General features: G+C 39.1%; 1 protein-coding gene across 1 annotated transcript in view; it reads right to left on the minus strand.

Moving 5' to 3' along the window:
* SDHAF3 (succinate dehydrogenase complex assembly factor 3) overlaps window positions 1-18,154 on the minus strand; it is an 80,084-nt gene extending 61,930 nt beyond the window's left edge. The window contains exon 1 of the mRNA XM_011943318.1: window positions 17,613-18,154. Within this exon, the coding sequence (XP_011798708.1) occupies window positions 17,613-17,786 (174 nt within the window). The 5' untranslated portion in view covers window positions 17,787-18,154. The remainder of the gene's footprint in view (window positions 1-17,612) is intronic.
* Between the last annotated feature and the right edge of the window lie 1,362 nt (window positions 18,155-19,516).

The raw sequence follows: 19,516 nt of genomic DNA on the forward strand, positions 1-19,516 counted from the left end.
AGGCTGAGGCAGGAGAATTGCTCAGAGCCAGGAGACAGAGGTTGTGGTGAGCCAAGATGGCGCCACTGCACTCCAGCCTGGGCGACAAAACTCCATCTATTAAAAAAAAAAAAAAAAAAAGCAAATGGAATGAGGGTATATGAAGGAATGGCAAGTGACATGGTAGATATATTGAATAGATAATCATAAATTCAATAGCTAAGAAAAGATATGCTTTCCCTCTTGTACTCACACTCCAAATCACTGTCACATTGCCAAAAGACCAGCATTCACAACAGTTATTCTTTAAGACACAATGGGTCTCACCCTCTCATATATTGATATGTGGCAGGCTCATAAAGTCCTTAAAGATCCTGACTGTATTAATATCTGTAACCCCTAAAAAAGAGTAGACATTGAATAACTGAGTAAACAACTGAACTCAGTTGGCCTGCTTCTGTCTAGTCCTCTCCGACATAGTGTGAAAACCCTCACACAGTTCAAGGCCTACATTTTGAATAATTTCTCCATGTCCTTGACTTGAACTTCATACTGAAATCTCTGCTCCTGACCTGTTGTTTCCTTTTTAGTTTTGAACTTAATAATGTCCTGTGCATTATCCTTGACTCTCAACTTGTTAAGGTCATGGACAAATATAGCTGGCCTGATTTATATTACAAGTGTTTCTCCTAGTTCCTAGGAAATTTCCAAGAGTTCCCTAACCCACAGACTCCCTTCTCAGTTATCAGGGAAAGGATTTAATTTCCATGGGCTCTAACAGAACCATGTTAGATCATGAAAGGGTTCTCCTTTGACTGACAGTCTAAATCTAGCAGGCTATGCAGAGGATGTGAGAGATGTAGACAAGTTCCCAATGTTCTCCGCTTCAGTTTGTATATACTTTCCCAAAGAAAGAATGTAATAAATAGTAGTGAGGCTCCCAGACAGCCCTGAAAAACAAACCACCACCACCAACAACAAAAAATCCTATATTTAAAGAAAATGGTGCAGTTAAATATTACACAATAGGAATCACATTCTATTTAATATTTTCAGTATAAGTGAACAAACATTATATTTAAATGCACAATATACATCTACTTCTATAACTACAGACTAAGCTAAAGCAAAATAATTTCAGATTCCAGTTATGCTTTTAAAAGTGAAAAAAAAATACTGAATAACTTTTTAAACTTTGCAAAACTCCACACTACCTGTTACTATTTAAGAAAATGCAGTTTAAAAATGTACTGTAGTTCAATCTTACACAAACTCTTGCCACCACCTTAATTTAGGCTGTAAATATTTTGATAGCATTTTGTTAAAAAGAGTGGAACTAAAATAAAATAATATGGCAGGTCTTACTTATTGAATGTACCAAATCTGAATTCTTCACATGAAACAAATTTTCTTTTCAGATACATGCATCAAGATTTCTAGACATACCCTATTTAAAACAAATTTGATTTATGCAAATACAGGTTTATACAAAGAAACAAATTACAGGTTGATAATTCACTTTTCAAAAGGATTCACAAAAGAACTCTTTTAATTAGTAAGTTTGCCAATATACCTAAAAGTTATATTTTAAAAAAAAATCAGTTTATAAACAACTCTTCAGAAATACACTCAAGGTATTAATTATAGTTAGTCATAAGAGCATCAAGCTTCAGAAACTCCTATCAGTCTTTGTCTCAATAGCTGGACAAATATGACAGGTGAAACCAAATACATTAGCTGAAAATGGCATAGAAACGCATATTTAAGATAGTCTCTGATAAATACATTTATACCTATCCTAACAATCGTGAATCTACCAAATTCTTCTTTAAAAATACACACAGGGACTAGGCCACGCAAGGTGGCTCACGCCTGTAATCCCAGCACTTTGGGAGGCCGAGGCAGGCGGATCATGAGGTCAGGAGATCGACACCATCCTGGGTAACGTGGTGAAACCCCATCTCTACTAAAAGTACAAAAAATTAGCCGGGCGTGGTGGCGGGCGCCTGTAGTCCCAGCTACTCGGGAGGCTGAGGCAGGAGAATGGTGTGAACCCGGGAGGCGGAGCTTGCCGTGAGCCGAGATTGAGCCACTGCACGCCAGTGTGAGCCACAGAGTGAGACTCCATCTCAAAAAAAAAACATATACACACACACACACACACACATATATATACATACAGGGACTAGCAAATAATGCAGTCAATATGACTAAAGGTGACCCAAAGAAACCAATGGGCTAAGAGTTACTTTCCCTTCTTTGTACAAGCCGTAAGTACAAAAAGAAAAATCCAGAGATCCCCATTAGTGTTGCAGGTATTTTTGTTTGTTTGTTTATTTTTTTTGAGAGGGAGTCTCGCTCTGTCGCCCAGGCTGGAGTGCAGTGGCGATCTCGGCTCACTGCAAGCTCCGCCTCCCGGGTTCATGCCATTCTCCTGTCTCAGCCTCCCCAGTATCTGGAACTACAGGCGCCCCCCACCACGCCCGGCTAATTTTTCTATTTTTAGTAGAGACAGGGTTTCACGTGTTACCCAGGATGGTCTCCATCTCCTGACCTCATGATTCACCCGCCTCCACCTCCCAAAGTGCTGGGATTACAGGTGTGAGCCACCGCACCTGGCCTAATTGTTGCAAGTTTTTAAGAAGTGCCCTCACAGGTCGGAGACAACGTCAAAGAAAGGAAATCTAAATTTGATGATCTGGAAATGAAGCATTTTGGAGCAGCTAAGAGAGGCAGGAAGAAGGATCCTAATGTCCACAAACTATCACTGCCGGCTAGCTTCTTGTTCTGTTTAGAGTTGTATCCTAAGAACAAATCCACAAACACTGGCATCTTGACTGAAGACCAAAATTAGGTATGATATAGAGTAACCTTACTGATAACAAAAAGCAGCCTTACAATAATAAGGGGGTAAAGCTGAATGAGAAATATGACAAGCATGTAGCCACTTCAGGAAAATTTGACAGTGCAAAGGAGAAAGCTAAAGTTCCTGGGGGGGTGGGGGTGAAGAGGAGTAGGATGAACAGGGTGACAGATAGGAGAAAGAACGGTTTAAGCAAGGGGATATGAAGAAGAAATAAAACTGAGCATCTCTTTCCATGTAAATTCCAGAGCAGGGAAAACATCTAATACACCTCTCTGAGAATGCGTCTCTGCCCTTACTAGATTTAATTACAAAATTAGAATATGATCACATGGCAGTTTCTAAAAGTGTTCTGAAAATCTTAAGTACGTACATTAAACAGTAGGGGTGTTATAAGCACCCAGAAACTGTATCAAACTTGGAAAAATTTCCAAACATTTTAAAGTAAGAACATCTTCTCAGCTGGGTAAGGTGGCTCACACCTGTAAGCCCAGCACTTTGAGAGGCCAAGGCAGGCGGGTCATCTGAGGTCAGGAATTCAAGACCAGCCTGGCCAACATGGTGAAACCCTGTCTCTACTAAAAATACAAAAATTAGCCGGGCATGGTGGCAGGTACTTGTAATACCAGCTACTTGCAGGGCTGAGGCAGGAGAATCGCATGAACCTGGGAGGTGGAGGTTGCAGTGAGCCGAGATCATGCCACTGCACTCCAGCCTGGGCAACACAGCAAGACCCCGTCTCAAAAACAAAAGAAGTTCTTTTCACTCTATGCATCTTTCTCTTAGCCTTATAAAAGCATTTAATGATATTCACAGCATTTTTCTTTTCAAATGGTGTTCATTCTGGTTATTCACCAGTAATCCAGAGTTACCAGTTATATATATCTATAGCTTATAAAATAAATAAATCACATAGACAAACTCTTGAGGCCTATGATTGGAAGTGTGAGGCAATAAACACGTTACTTTTTGGAGGGGCCACATTCAAGGCATATGCTGTGAAGTCAGATCCGCTGAGGCTGCAGCTGGCAGCCATCTCACCCAGGTAGCTGCTGTAGCTGTTTCTGCAGGTATGTGTTTGCTATATCATCTGCTGCCATTTTGAGCTTTGGAAAGGCGGCATGGAGTCAGCTGCATGAAAAGTGTATGGATTTGTTTTTAAGTGGGATACTTTTTAAACAAACTACAGACCTCTTCATCAGTAAAGAGTCATTGCACCAAAGTCCAGAAACCGTTCCTACTTAACCTCTGATATGTACAATATTACTCTGGTTTTGGTCTTAGGTTTTTGTGTGTTTATAACAATGAAATGTCTTTTAAAGGAAAATAAATCATACTCTAATTTTTAAATTTTTTGAAGAAAACAAACATTTTAGTGTTTTAGAGCTCTGAAAGCAAAGTGCAATTTACTTTAGAAATGCTTTGAGTTACACTGACTTAGGAGTAAAGAAGAGCAACAACTTGTAATTGAGGCAAGTATCATTCTCCCTCCGCTGGGGTTAAGCTAATTAAATTTACACACAAAGAGAAGAATCTGAAATTTTTCGGGCCTAGGAAAAATAAGCAAGAAGTAGTTTAATCTATTAACATGTGTAAGAATAACAATGATACCTCAACAGAAAGAAGGTGGTTAACATAAAAATAAAGGACTGAGGGCAAACTTATAATATGCATTCAGTACTGTTCAGGAAAAAAGGGCAATGAAGCTGTAGAACAAAAATAATCACTAAAGGGATGTTTTCTATTGCAGACACAGTGAGTCCTGGTGAAAAAAGCTCTCATGCCTACCCACTCCCTGTCATTTTAATTCCATGTTTACCAGGCAACCTTCTAAACACTAATTCAGTTTTCCAGAAAGCTTAACAGAGGTCCACAATTCCCTGAAGTCAAAGAAGTGCTTAAAAACAAAAGCTCTTTCAGAACTTATCTGGCAGCAAATCCTGACATAAATGTACATGAAGTCTTTATTTACTCCACTTACTGTGAATATTCAATTTTTTTCTGCAGATATACTAATGTATTTGATTATAGTACCGCCCTAGATCCCACTCGATGTTTCTTAAAATTCACTAAATACTATTTCTTCACTTTCTAAAATCTAAAAAACTACATGATTCTGAGACATATCTGAAAAGGTGTCCCCCCTACCCCTGGAAGTAAATATAAATATTCTAACTCCTGGAAATGAGAGCCCTCTTCACTAGCCCCCACTCCCCTAGCAGCAGAAAAAATAAATCAGTATTCTTCTTTATACTTCAATGTTATATAAATTTAAGTAATGTGAGTCTGCTGCCAAGAATCTGATCATTTCTGGTTATGTTGGTAAAGTCCAACTCCAGACTACAAGATCAATTACCAGACCCTGTATGATCACAATCAAGGTGGCACATACCTACCTAGAATCTCTTTCTGAACTACTGATTTCTAAGCCAAGGGAAGCCTGTTTGTCTTCCACCCTCCCTGATTGATGTGTCAGAAGACAAACCAACAGTTAACCTATATCCCCTCTCAATCCTACCTCACTGACAGCCTTCATTCACCTTCCACAAAACACAGGGGAAAAAGGTAAAAAATTAAAACAGAATACAGTTACTACATGGTAACTTAATTTTTATCAAATTAAGTTAGTGGGAAATCATTGAATATTTAAGTATGATCTCTAAGAAATTAAACGTAAGATTCTTCACGTTGCTTAACAAGACATAATACTAGACCAGATAGATGACACTGATGACAGGTACCAAATAGATAATCATGATGATTTTCTGATCTTGGTTTAGAGTCCTAAAGATTCCAAATATTTTTTCTAATGGTTAAGTAAAAAAGAAATATTTAGATAAATTTTGAATCTACACATTTAGATTTTCATTTATTTCATTTAGAAAACTCAACAAGAAATCATACAAAATATATAGATGACATTAGCATTTATTAAACATGAAGAAGTCTGAGTTGAACCTACAAAATTTTAAAAGCAAAATTAGGAAATGTATATATAAGGTGCTAGTAACTGACTCACTGAGCATGTCTGCCTCAAGTCCTCTGTGAAATACGACTGGTAAAAATATTAAATATATCCAGTGCATTTTAAAAATTATCCTTAATAACTTTCCTATAATTACTAAAGTAACACCTGATATTTGCAGAGAATCAAGAAAATCTGAGGTACACAGAAGAAAATTACAATCATTCTTAATCTTATCATCCAAAGATAAAGTTTATATGTAATTATGTTACAGTTTTTCCATGTTATTAGTTCTTCTGAAACACCATTTCTAATAACTGCATACTAACCCATCCATCATGTGGCTATAATTTCATTCTTCTATCATTGGATATTTACAGTAATTTAAAATTCTCACTTTACTATAGATATGCAACACAGCAATTTACACCTTTGTACATAAATCACAGAATGACCTCTTAGAGTCTCTTTTGCCCATTTCTTTTAGTAAAGCTTTAAGTTTTTTCCTATTGAGCTAAATAAGTTCTTTTCATATTAATATAGCCAATCACATATTAATCCTAAACATTCCATTTGTCTTTACATTTTAACCAAGCCATTTGATTCAACAGTTTAACTCACCTCATAATATAATCACATCTTAAGAGTTTAGTAAAAAAGAACTTTTGGTCCGTCTAATTCAGGGGCAAAATATTATTTTCCCTCTTGAGACAACTAAGGCCCAAAGAAACCTTTCAAAAAAGAGTATGTGCCTGATTATTAAGAAAGTTTAACAGTTACAGCCCAGCAATTTCCATTCTCATCTCATTACTGAAAACAATCTTTCAAATAGAAATATCAGGCAATTAGCACTTCAGGCTAACAGTGCAGAAGGGCTTATAATAAAAAGCAATGTACTCTTTTCTGTGTATCTCCTCTGGGGACATTTTTTGTTTTATTTTGGTCTCTTTCATGTTTCAAATGTCTTGAGAATTTTGGTTATCTGTCCACATTTATGAATAAAGCAATAAGAAACTAACCAAGAACTATACATATAGATAGGCTTGTTGATTGGGAAATTACTTTTAGGGTTAATCTTGCCTGTATTTGCTTCCCGCTCCTGATTTCCTACCTAACCTGGTGTTTGAGTTCACTTGGTTTTGGCAGCTTGGCTATCTCTTTAGGTGTATTCTCTGTATTCTGAACTGTGGCCTGCTCTGTCTGCTTTGCTTCATTATTTACACTGTTCTTCTGCTTTCCATCTTCAGAAAATCTGTTGAAATTGCTTGGCTGCTAATGGCTCCATTCTTGTTCTCTAGTCATTATGGATTATTCCTTTTAAAAATTGCTTTACTACTAGTTCAGTCTGGCTTTGGAAGGGAGAGGAGATAAAAAATAAGCCCTTGTGATATCCCCAGTCTGCCATCTTTACTTGGAAATCCTTTCATGTTAAAGATGAAGAAACCAAGGCCTATGGAAGTAAAATGACTTGTGTGATATTGATGCAGGATTTTTTCAGTGTCCTGTTGCCAGGCGGAAATCTTCTCCGGTGGGTGGCACCCCTGCCCAGGCCTCACTTAGTTCTGAGCTGGCCACTAGGCTTGTTCTGCCCACCCAGGCTGGCAGGCTGCGCTCGGCTCACGCTGCCAGCCTGGATCCCATGTCTACTGAGGGTGAGCCAGGCACAGAGCAGCAAGGGATATGTGGGCAAGCGAGTGTGTGATCTAGTCATGGTGCACAGCCAGGTGTGCCGGCTGCTGTGGTGGGTCTGTGGTGGGGTGGGCAGCTCCAGGCACTGGCTTCATGCGAGGCTGTGGCTGGACCAGGCATACCACAATGGCTTCCACCTTGGGTGCCAGCATCAGGATGAGGGGAAGGCAGTGGTGCCTGAAAACTTGGAGATGCCAGCAACTGTGCAGCCCCAAAGGGGGCGTTACAGCGTGTGAAACCTCGTCTTTACTAAAAATATAAAAACTAGCCGGGTGTGGTGGTGGATGCCTGTAATCCCAGCTACTTGGGAGACTGAGGCAGGAGAACTGCTTGAACCCAGGAGAAGGAGGTTTCAGTGAGCCCACACAGTGCCACTGCACTCCAGTCTCGGTGACAGAGGGAGACTCAGTCTCAAAAACAAAGAAAAAAAAACTTGATGTACAAAACATGTATGTGTGACAAATCACCATTGAATAAACCATCACAAAAACACTGACAAGTAAAATGCAGAATTAACAATTTGACTGAGACCAAACTGACCCACTCATACTTGAGAGACATATCCCTGACACATCCAATCCATTCACTAAACAGAGAAGCAATTCATTCCTTTTCTCCTGCAAGCTAAAACTATAAATCAAGATGTTCAAAAACAACAAAAATGAGGTCCACAAATTAGGTAAGAGAAGCGTACATTTAAAAAAACTAGCCAAATATCCATCCAATCCTAATTATATTAAGAAAACTCTAAATATAGGTGACATGCCACTTAATAATACATTTGTATGTGTGATACATACATACAAATGATGATCCACTTCAAAATCATATATAAGAAAAAGACATCCCATGAAAGTTACAAAGGAACGGCTACCTGAAGTCTGAAGCATTTCCTCCTGTCGAACAAATGCGACAAAATAAAATGAGAAAGAAAACGTTATGATATCTAAATTATCGCACAAATATAAAGAATTGAACATAATCAAGTAAGAGCAGTTACAGTCAGTCCGTGATACCGGGATCATTGTCTTTACTTGAAGGGAAGAAAAAGAAAATGGATCCTCTTAGATGTGGCAAGATGGCCAAATAGGTACAGCTCCGGTTGGCAGCTCCAAGTGAGACCAACACAGAAGGCGGGTGATTTCTACATTTCCAACTAAGGTACCCTGTTCATCTCACTGGGATTGGTTAGGCAGTGGGTGCAGCCCCCATGTAGGGCAAGCAGAAGCAGGGTGGGGTGTTGCCTCACCCAGGAAGTGCAAGGAGCAGGGAGAAGTGAGGGGGCTCTCTTTCCCAGTCAAGGGAAGCCATGAGGGACTGTGCTATCCGGCCCAGATACTATGCTTTTCCCATGGTTTTTGTAATCCGAAGACTAGGAGATTCCCTCTTGTGCCTACACCACCAAGGCCCTGGGTTTCAAGCTCAAAGCTGGGCGGCTATTCAGGCAGACACCGAATTAGCTGCAGGTTTGTTTTTTTATTTCCGTACTCCAGTGGTACCTGGAACCCGGGCGAGACAGAACCGTTCACTCGCCTGGAAAGGGGGCTGAAGCCAAGGAACCAAGTGGTCTCACTCAGTAGGTCCCACTCCCATGAAGGCCAACAAGCTAAGAACCACTGGCTTGAAATTCTCGCTGCCAGCAAAAGTCTGAAGTTGACCTGGGCCAACAGAGCTTGGTGGGGGGAGGGGCATCCACCATTACTGAGGCTTGAGTAGGCTCTTTTCCCCTGAGGGTACTAAGGACTGGGAGGAACCCAACATAATGCAACAAAGCGGTGTGGCCAGACTGCCTCTCTAGATTCCTCCTCACTGGGCAGGGCATCTCTGAAAGAAAGGCAGCAGCCCCAGTCAGGGGCTTACAGATAAACCTCCCATCTCCCTGGGATAGAGCACCTGGGGGAAGCAGCACCTGTGGGCACAGCTTCAGCAGACTTAAACGTTCCTGCCTGCCAGCTCTGAAGAGAGCAGTGGATGCTGACAAGGAGGGCTTTCCCAGGACGGTGTTTGAGCTCCACTAAGGGACAAACTGCCTCCTCAACTGGGTCCCTGACCTCCATGCCTCTTGACTGGAAGAGTCCTCCCAACAAGGGTTGACAGACACCTCATACAAGAGAGCTCTGGCTGTCATCAGGCTGGTGCCCCTCTGGGACGAAGCTTTAGGAGGAAGGAGCAGGCAGCAATCTTCACTGTTCTGCAACCTCTGCTGGTTTTACCCGGGCAAATAGGGTCTGGAGCAGACCTCCAGCAAACTGCAGCAGACCTGCAGAAGAGGGGACTGTTAGAAGAAAAACAGACAAATAGAAGGCAGCAACATGAACATCAACAAAAAAGACCCTCACACAAAACCCCATCCAAAGTAAATCCATGAAGATGAGGAAACACCAGCACAAAAATGCTGAAAATTTCAAAAACCAGAATGCCTCCTCCAAACGATCGCAACTCCTCTCCAGCAAGGACACAAAACTGAATGGAGAATGACTTTGATGAATTGACATAAGTAGGCTTCAGAAGGTGGGTAATAACAAACTCCTCTAGGCTAAAGGAACATGTTCTAACCCAATGCAAGGAAGCTAAGAACTCTGACAAAAGGTTACAGGAACTGCTAACTAAAACAACCAGTTTAGAGAAGAACATAAATGACCTGATGGAGATGAAAAACACAGCACAAAAACTTCATGAAGCATACACAAGTATCAAGAGCCAAATCGATAAAGAAGAAGAAAGGATATCAGAGACTGAAGATCAACTTACTGAAATAAGGCATGGAGACGATATTAGAGAAAAAAGAATGAAAAGGAATGAACAAAGACTCCAAGAAATATGGGACTATGTGAAAAGACCAAGACTATGATTGAGGTTCCTGAAAGTGGTTTCTTTGAAACTACCGGAATCTCTGGGACACAGCTAAAGCAGTGTTTAGATGGAAATTTATAGCACTAAATGCCCACATCAGAAAGTGGGAAAGACCTAAAATCAACACCCTACTGTCACAATGAAAAGAACTAGAGAAGCAAGAGCAGACAAATTCAAAAGCTAGCAGAAGACAAGAAATAACTAAGATCAGAGCAGAACTGAAGGAGACAGAGACCTGAAAAACCCTTCAAAAAAAATCAATGAATTGGAGCTGATTTTTTGAAAAGACTAACTAAATAGACTGCTGACCAGACTAACAAAGAAGAAAAGAGAGAAGAATCAAATAGACACAATAAAAATGATAAAGCATTCCCTTTGAAAACCAGTACTAGACAACGATGACCTCTCTCACCACTCCTATTCAACGTAGTATTGGAAGTTCTGGCCAGAGCAATTAGACAAGAGAAAGAAATAAAGGGTATCCAAATAGGAAGAGAGGAAGTCAAATCGTCTGTTTGCAAATGACATGATTGTATATTTAGAAAATCCCATCTCAGCCCAAAAACTCCTTAAGCTGATAAACAACTTCAGCAAAGTCTCAGGATATGAAATCAATGTGCAAAAATTGCAAGCATTCCTATACACCAATAATAGATAAGCAGGGAGCCAAATCAGGAGTGAACTCCCATTCACAATTGCTACAAAGAAAATAAAATACCTAGGAATACAACTTACAAGAGACACAAAGGACCTCTTCAAGGAGAACTACAAACCACTGCTCAAAAAAGTAAGAGAGAAAACAAATGGAAAAACCTTCCATGCTCATGGATGGGAATAATCAATACTGTGAAAATGGCCATACTGCTGAAAGTAATTTATACATTCAGTGCTATTCCTATCAAGCTACCATTGACTTTCTTCACATAATTAGAAAAAAAATTACTTTAAATTTCATATGGAACCAAAAAAGAGCCCGCATAGCCAAAACAATCCTAAGCAAAAATAACAAGGCTCAAGGCATCACGCTAACTGACTTCACTATACTACAAGGCTACAGTAACCAAAAGAGCTTGGTACTGGTACCAAAACAGACATATAGATGAATGGAACAAAACAGAGGCCTCAGAAATAACACCACACATCTACAACCATCTCATCTTTGACAAACCTGACAAAAACATGCAATGGGGAAAGGATTCCCTATTTAATAAATGGTGCTGGGAAAACTGGCTAGCCATATGCAGAAAACAGAAACTGGACCCCTTCCTTACGCCTTACGACCAACTCAAGATGGATTAAAGACTTAAACGTAAAACCTGAAACCAAAACTCCCCTAGAAGAAAACCTAGGCAATACCATTCAGGACACAGGCATGGGCAAAGACTTCATGATTAAAACACCAAAAGCAATAGCAACAAAAACCAAAATTGACAAATGGGATCTACTTAAATTAAAGAGCTTCTGCTCAGCAAAAGAAACTATCATCAGAGTGAAAAGGCAACCTACAGAATGGGAGAAAATTTTTGCAATATATCCATCTGACAAAGGGCTAATATACAGAATCTACAAACGGAACTTAAATTTACAAGAAAAAAAAAAACATCAAAAAGTGGGCAAAGGATATGAACACACACTTCTCAAAAAAAACAAAAAGACATTTATGCTGCCAACAAACATGAAAAAAAGCTCATCATCACTGGTCATTAGAGAAATGCAAATCAAAACCACAATGATATACCATCTCATGCCAATTAGAATGGCAGTCATTAAAAAGTCAGGAAACAACAGATGCTGGAGAGGATGTGGAGAAATAGAAACACTTTTACACTATTGGTGGGAGTGTAAATTACTTTAACCATTGTGGAAGACAGTGCGGTGATTCCTCAAGGATCTGGAACCAGAAATACCATTTGACCCAGCAATTCCACTACCGGGTATATACCCAAAGGATTATAAATCATTCTACTATAAAGACACATGCACATATATGTTTACTGCAGCACTATTTACAATAGCAAAGACTTGCAACTAACCCAAATGCCCATCAATGATAGGCTGGATAGAGAAAATGTAGAACATATACACCATGGAATACTATGCAGCCATAAAAAAGCATGAGTTTACATCCTTTGCTGGGACATGGATGAAGCTGGAAACCATCATCCTCAGCAAACTAATACAAGAACAGAAAACTAAACACCGCATGTTCTCACTCATAAGTGGGAATTGAACAATGAGAACACATGGACACAGGGAGGGGAACATCACATACCCGGGGCCTTTCAGGGTGGGGGAAAAGAGGAGGTAGGAGCATTAGGACAAATATCAAATGCATGCAGGGCTTAAAACCTACATGATGGGTTGATAGGTATAGCAAACCACCATCGTACATGTATACCTATGTAACAAACCTGCACGTTCAGCACATGTATCCCAGAACTTAAAATAAAATTTAAAAAAGTAAAAAAGTACTTCCTTTGTAGCAGTAACTAGGAACAAATATAGATGGGGAAAAAAAATAAAAGAAAAAAGATAAAAAAGATAAATTCTAGCACTATATGACTACTTTCATTCTCTTAACTCCTAAATGTTAATGTTCTATCTTTGACCAACTTCCCCAACACTATAACCAAAAGGGGCACTTCCACCCACATCTTTGGTCCACCAACTACAGGTACTAACTTCCAAATCTGTATCTCCAGCCACAATCTGTCTCCTGAGTATAAGACCAACATATATCTCTCTGAACATCTTCACTTAACTGTTCCATGAGAATGTTTAGCACAAAGCACACCAGACTGAACTCATTCCCAATCTGTTCCTCCTATATGACTATTCTGGTTACTGGCATCATGCTCCAAACCTGAGAGTTATCCATTCTGTTTTCTTCTCCTTCACTAATACTGTATTAGTCAACAAGTCAAGTTCCAATCTACTTTAAAAGGAAAAAAAAAAAAAATTTCATACATCTATATCCTCCATTTTCAAGGCCTCTGTCTTGGTTTAGGCATGTATCTATTTGAGACTGGGATTACTACATCCATCTACTAACAGTTCTCCCTACTTTCAATCTGGCTTTTACTTCAATTATTCCTCTATGTTGCTGCCAACATGATCTTTCTAGAATACAATTTATATCATTTCCACCATTTAAGAAGCTTTCAATGATTCAAAATAAAAACTTAAAACCCTTAGGAGAATATCCTGTCTCCTGACACCTCTTTAGCTTTATTTCTTCCTCATCTTCCGTGTAAAACACTAAATTCCAAATACAATACTGCAGTTCCTGGAAAAAAGTCATACTGTTTCTTACCTCGATGCCTCTCCATATGTTATTCCCTCTTTCTAGAAGGTTCTCTTTTTGACATGGTAAATTTGACCTACTCAAGACTTAACCATCTTGTATAGCTTTCGACTTCCTCCATTCCTCCTTGATCCCACAGCATTTAATAGACACTCTTTCATACTGTATTACAATTGTCTATCCTTTTCTACTAAACTTTGAACACTGTGAAAGTAAAAATACATTTATTATTCATTTTTGTGCCCTAAATGCCTAGCACATTGTCTCGAAATAGCAATTGATCAAAACTATCTGAAAAATGTTTATGCCTTTTTCTAGAAACAAAACACTTAAAAAACATTCCCCAACAGACACAGAACAAAACAGGTTCTTAAGAAAAACAACAGGAACGAGGCAAGAGGTAATTGAGAAAAATAAATGGGACAGAGAAAGAAAAATTAAACACATGAAGTCTCTTCAGGTAGCTCCTGAGAGCACACTCTTGCGTGCTCTTTGTTTCATATTCTCTCACCAATATGTTTTATCTATTTAATCTTCAATGCTTATTCTGATTTCCTAGAAAATAAGTGGTAGGCACAGAGAGAAAAATAGAAAGCCTTACTTAAATCAACTATTCCTCAAAATTGAGCACAGTCAGAACTTTTAAAATGCCATAGTAAGACCCCTGATCTATGGAGTCTCAATTTCACTTCTAATAGTTACCTCCTAAGAGTTGAGATTACAATGCACATTTTACAAACCAGTTATCGTACACTCTCCCTTAATAGATTCCCAAAAACTCTTCCTGAACTTTATTTTTTCTCTTATGGAGAGGAATTATATAAATTCACTATTTACTCTGTAAACATGCTTTTACATTTATATACTTAAAATACTTTCCTTCCATGTTGTCCCAATTGGTCCTTGAACAAAAACTTTCCCCAGCTGAATTCTCTCTGCTATGATATTGCCAGTTTTCCAGGATCACAAATGAAAGGAACTAGAGAACTCTCTTCCAAATACGGGGCCTCTAGTGTTCTTGATCCCTTTCTTTTCTTCAGTGGTAACTTACCCAACGTTGCCCACTGATGTAAAACAAATTCAGAATCCATTCAAGTCCACAATTAAGTTTAGATGTGTGTGAGGGATTGGGATTGTGTAGAGCAGACTCTACATAACGTATAAAGTTAGAAATCCACAACAGTTACTCTTAGTTTGATGTAAACATAACCATTAAGTAATATTCAAACAACAGATGCCAAGTTTGTAATGAGCACTAACTGAAAAATAAAGGCATAAAAATCCATGTCATATCTAGCAGTATCTAGTATAACAGTCATAAATTAGATGTTTTGAAGAACATGTGGGGGAGAAAAAGACTTGGAAGTCTTAAATATATTACTCTCTGTTGATAAAACTTCTCTAGCCAGGTATTTTTCCCCTCCAATCATTAGCTCTTCTCTAGCCCTACTCTTTCAAAAAGACCAGTTCTTCAAGTATCTTTCTTGATAGGATCCAACCTACCACGTCTAACTCCCAGGCTTAGGTTAAGCTGCCTTGCAACTGTGATAATTATGTTATCCAAAGAGATCACTATGTTTAAATTTCTCTTTACCCAGCTGCCAATTCATTAATTCCAGTAGATCAACAATGGTCCAGGAAGACAGGAAAACTGTTCTCTACAGACGTATGTCAACTAATAAATTCAAAAGGAATGAGGGAAACAAAAGAACCACCATTGGAACACAATGGCAAAATCCATCAATGAATGCTAAGATTAGTAGTCATCTGAAAGCCTGAGAGTACCTACCCCCAAGTATGTATTAATTTCAAAAGGGAAATAGTAAGTTTACAGTAGAGACACCAGGCGGACTATTACTTTAACCAAGTGATCACAGTTATCATCACCAGTAAGAAGTCATGTTAATATCACGTGACCTCTGACATTAAGTGTTGAGAAGAACACTTCAGCCCCTGTGGTATTCTCAGTAATGCGTAACATCAATTAAACCATGAGAAAACATCAGACAAACTCAAATTGAGAGGCATTCCACAAAGTTAACAGACCAGTACTTTTCAAAAAATTATCAAGGTAATGAAAGATAGGAAGACGAGGAACTCTCAGAATGGAGATTACGGAAAAAGAATGACTAAATGCATTGTAGAATCCCCATTGGATCCTGGAACAGAAAAAGGACATTAGTGAAAGGGCTGGCAAACTGTAAATAAAGCCTGTAGTTAACAGTATATTGTAGCAATGTTAATTTCTTGCTTTTGATCACTGTACCCTGATAATGTAAGATGCTAACATAGGGGGAAACAGGAAGTAGGGAACTCTGTACTGTCTTTCTAACTTTCCTGTGTGTCTAAAATTATTACAAGAGTTTTTAAAAGCTCAATTCCAGTTACCAAGCCTACTAGGTCAACTAACACATTTTTTATTTATGCAGTTCTTTTTTACACCCTCTTTCTCTCCTACAACCTATTATCAATTTTTTTTCTGAGTTGCCACTCTTTCCTACTTTTTCCCTAAAAGGCTTTCAAGTGCTTACATTTTAAGACTTCTCAAAATAACCTTATTTCCTCCCAACAGAGAGCTACTCTCCTTCCTGTACAGCCACAAAATGACCTACCTTAAAAGATGTAAAATACTTTAATACAGTATCTTATAGCTTCGTAACAATTAGCAATACACAAGTGCTTGTAAATACATTTACATATGTAAATTTTTAGATGCATAAACACATTATTTTATAAATGAGAAAATAAGACCAGAAAAATTAAGAGATTGACACTTAATATTAATAAATGTCAGAGACTGAATCTGAATCCAGTTCTTCAGGCTCCAAAACCAAATTACCTTATTAAAATAAAGTGCTCTGTACCTGAAAAGCTTCAACTTCCTTGGCTTCAGGCAAGCGAATTACATCAAATACACCATGATTTTCAAGAAAGTTTTTAATTTCCCGATTGTTCTAAATGTCGCTTTTAAAAGCTTCAATAATTATACAAATAAGAATTCTGGAAATCAGTGCAAATTTTGTGCTCACCCTAACCATTCTTTTGATTTTTTAAAAAAAGCAGACTTTAGTCAACTCCCCTTCAACTTTTTAGGCCGAAGAATCGCTTACCTCTATTTTCATACCAGCTCCAACTCATGCTTTCAAATATCTGAGCTGTCATTCCAATCTCTAATTCCATTCATTTCTTTACGTTTGCAAATGAAAACTTGGGGCAATCCTGCAGGGCCCCGAGCCCCACGAAATACTCTGAATATCTTTTGTCCTTCACTCAAAAATACAAAAAAAAAACTCAAACGATTTATTGCTAATGCATGTGTCTGTTTTAACATTTACCGCAATGGTGCAGGGCGATGTAACACTGACTTGAGACCCCGGAGGAAACAACTTTCACCTGACTTAACTGGCACCAGCATTTTTCTCCTTTACAGTTTGTAATCACCTGCCTTTTGTAATCTATAGTCTTTTTCATGTTACCTCATTTCTGTATCAGCCAAGTGAGAAAATTATTTAAACCAAACCAAAACAGCTGAGATTAAAGAAATCATAAATTACGGAAATAAGCCTTTAAATTTGAAAACTAATAAGAGAAGCATTAATTTATCAATGGGCGCTTACTATGTGCAAAAGCACTTAAAAGAACAAAAAGCTCCTGAAGTCTTTGAGCACTTAACGACGACTTGCTCATTTTTGTGACCTCCTACCCTCACCCTTCCAGCACCTGGCATCTGCAGGAGCTGAAAAGTTGAACTGAATTGGGGACGCTGAAGTACCAGGATATGCTCCAGTGAGAAACCCGTAGGAGAAATTTTGGAAAGTGTTACCGAACAGCATTACGCTGTTTAATTCAAACAGAACAGGTTGCTGCTCTGTTTAACCCAGCATGGGGGACTGGAACGAGAAACTGGGACACCGAGGGACCCCAAAGGTCTTGGGCAGAGAAAAGGGGGCGTCACTTGCCTCCCATTCCTGCAAGAAACGCTGGGCCTCGTCAGAACCAACGCTCTTATGTCTCCTAAATTCGTCTTTCACGTACTGGTCGCCCAGGGCTTTGAGGTCCGGAGGCAGAACACGGTGCAGCTGCAAGACGCGCTTGTACAATGCCCGGACTCGAGAAACGTGCCGCCCCGGCATAGCGCCCCGCGTCAAGCGGCGCCTGCGCCTGCGCAGAGGGACGACCCGTTCCAGCCCTTCTGCGAAATTGCTTATTAGTGAACCGGAAGGCAGACGAAAGAGGGCGCGCGACCTCTATCCGGTTTGGTCCCTTCCAGAATCAGGTCCTTCCGGAAACCCAAGCTCCGATGCGGGCGGAAAACGGGTCGGTCCTTCTCTAGGAGGGGCGTGGCCCTCGTGGAGTCGTGCCTGCGCCTCGTTGTGGCTTCTGGGCAGCGTCCTGGCGACACAGGCCTTGAAAGAGGGAGGTCAGTCGTGGGCAGTTGTCACTTCTCAGTCCCACTCCACTGTCTTTTTCATGCAACTTCGTTTCTGTTCCTCCTACCAAATTTCTTGTTCCAGTTTGTTTTTTTCTGGTTTCCTTTGGAGTCAAAGAACATGTGTAATAAATACCTCTTTCAAGAGCCAACACTTGTGAAAATGTGAGAAAACATTCTGCCAATGAATTAATTAAAAAAGGAATTAATTGAGCCAAAAGAGAGTAGAAAGGGTCCACAAAGCATTGGATAATCAATGCTCAAAAATAGCAGATGATGGGTGAAAGAGAAGCCAAGACAAGTGGTTAGCCCTTGAAAGGTGGAATCAAGCAATAACAGTGAGAATAATGACAGTTAACCTTTATTTTATTTTTTTACAAGCTGAACAGTGTGCTACATTTTCAGGACAAAACTTCCTCTGTTTCCCTGACCAATTTAGGCTGATCAGTGTTGCTCTTGTGGTAAAAATAGCCATGAACTGAAAATAAGATCACAGTTGTATTTCTGGCCACCAATCTAGATCACTACACTTCATGCAGACCTTTCCTTTATCCTTCCTTCATGTGTTTCTTTTTTTTTATATGTTACTCTGCAAGTGATTTAACCGCTCTGTGCCCAGATTTTCTCACATGTAAATGAGCTGGGTTAGGTAATTTGCAGTGCTTTCCAACTTTACTAATCTCTAACCATGACTTCTCTCAGATTCCCTCCAAAATGTTTTGTAAAGTGAAAGAGAACATGTATCCACTCTTAAATAATTGCTTTAAAATTTTTTGTTTAAAAAAAGTGGGGTAAATGCCTTAAAATTATATATGTAACACATCGCCTAAGCCTTTCAGGGCACACAAAATATAATAACCACCTATAGCCATAGGGATGATCAACACAGCAACTGCACTATTCAGCATACTGCTTCTGTGGACTACCTCATACACAACTAGAAATGGAAGGAGACGGCTAGGGACAATTTTTGACAAGCAGATAAAGAATTTTGAGGTCAAAAGAGATGGAGAGAATTGGTAAATAAGGAAAAGTAAATTAAAAAAGAAGAAACACCTGGATAAAGTGTACTGAATTGTAACTTTGTATTATACTCTTGTCTTGACTAAAACGTTGAAAATAAGTCTTGCTTGCAAATAATGCTAAAGCATTTTTCTCTCAAACGGAAGTGAGAAAGGAGTCGGGAGGGGGAGAAACTGATAACAAAAGATTTGGAAACTGCTTTACATCTTTAGATAAGAACACAAGGTTTTTACGATCTTGAATTCAGTTGCATAAGTGGCTCAGTTTTCAAATTATAGTTACTCAAATTTCAAGTTCTAAGAACAATGAAAAGTCTGAGACAAGATACATGTTTAACCCAAACAGCTCTCACATGCTTAGAGGCCTAGAGAGATGTACAAACTGGATCTAGCCATTGTGACTACTCATAGT

Source organism: Colobus angolensis, unplaced genomic scaffold, assembly GCF_000951035.1.
Source record: "Colobus angolensis palliatus isolate OR3802 unplaced genomic scaffold, Cang.pa_1.0 Scaffold104, whole genome shotgun sequence".
Lineage (NCBI taxonomy): Eukaryota > Metazoa > Chordata > Mammalia > Primates > Cercopithecidae > Colobus > Colobus angolensis.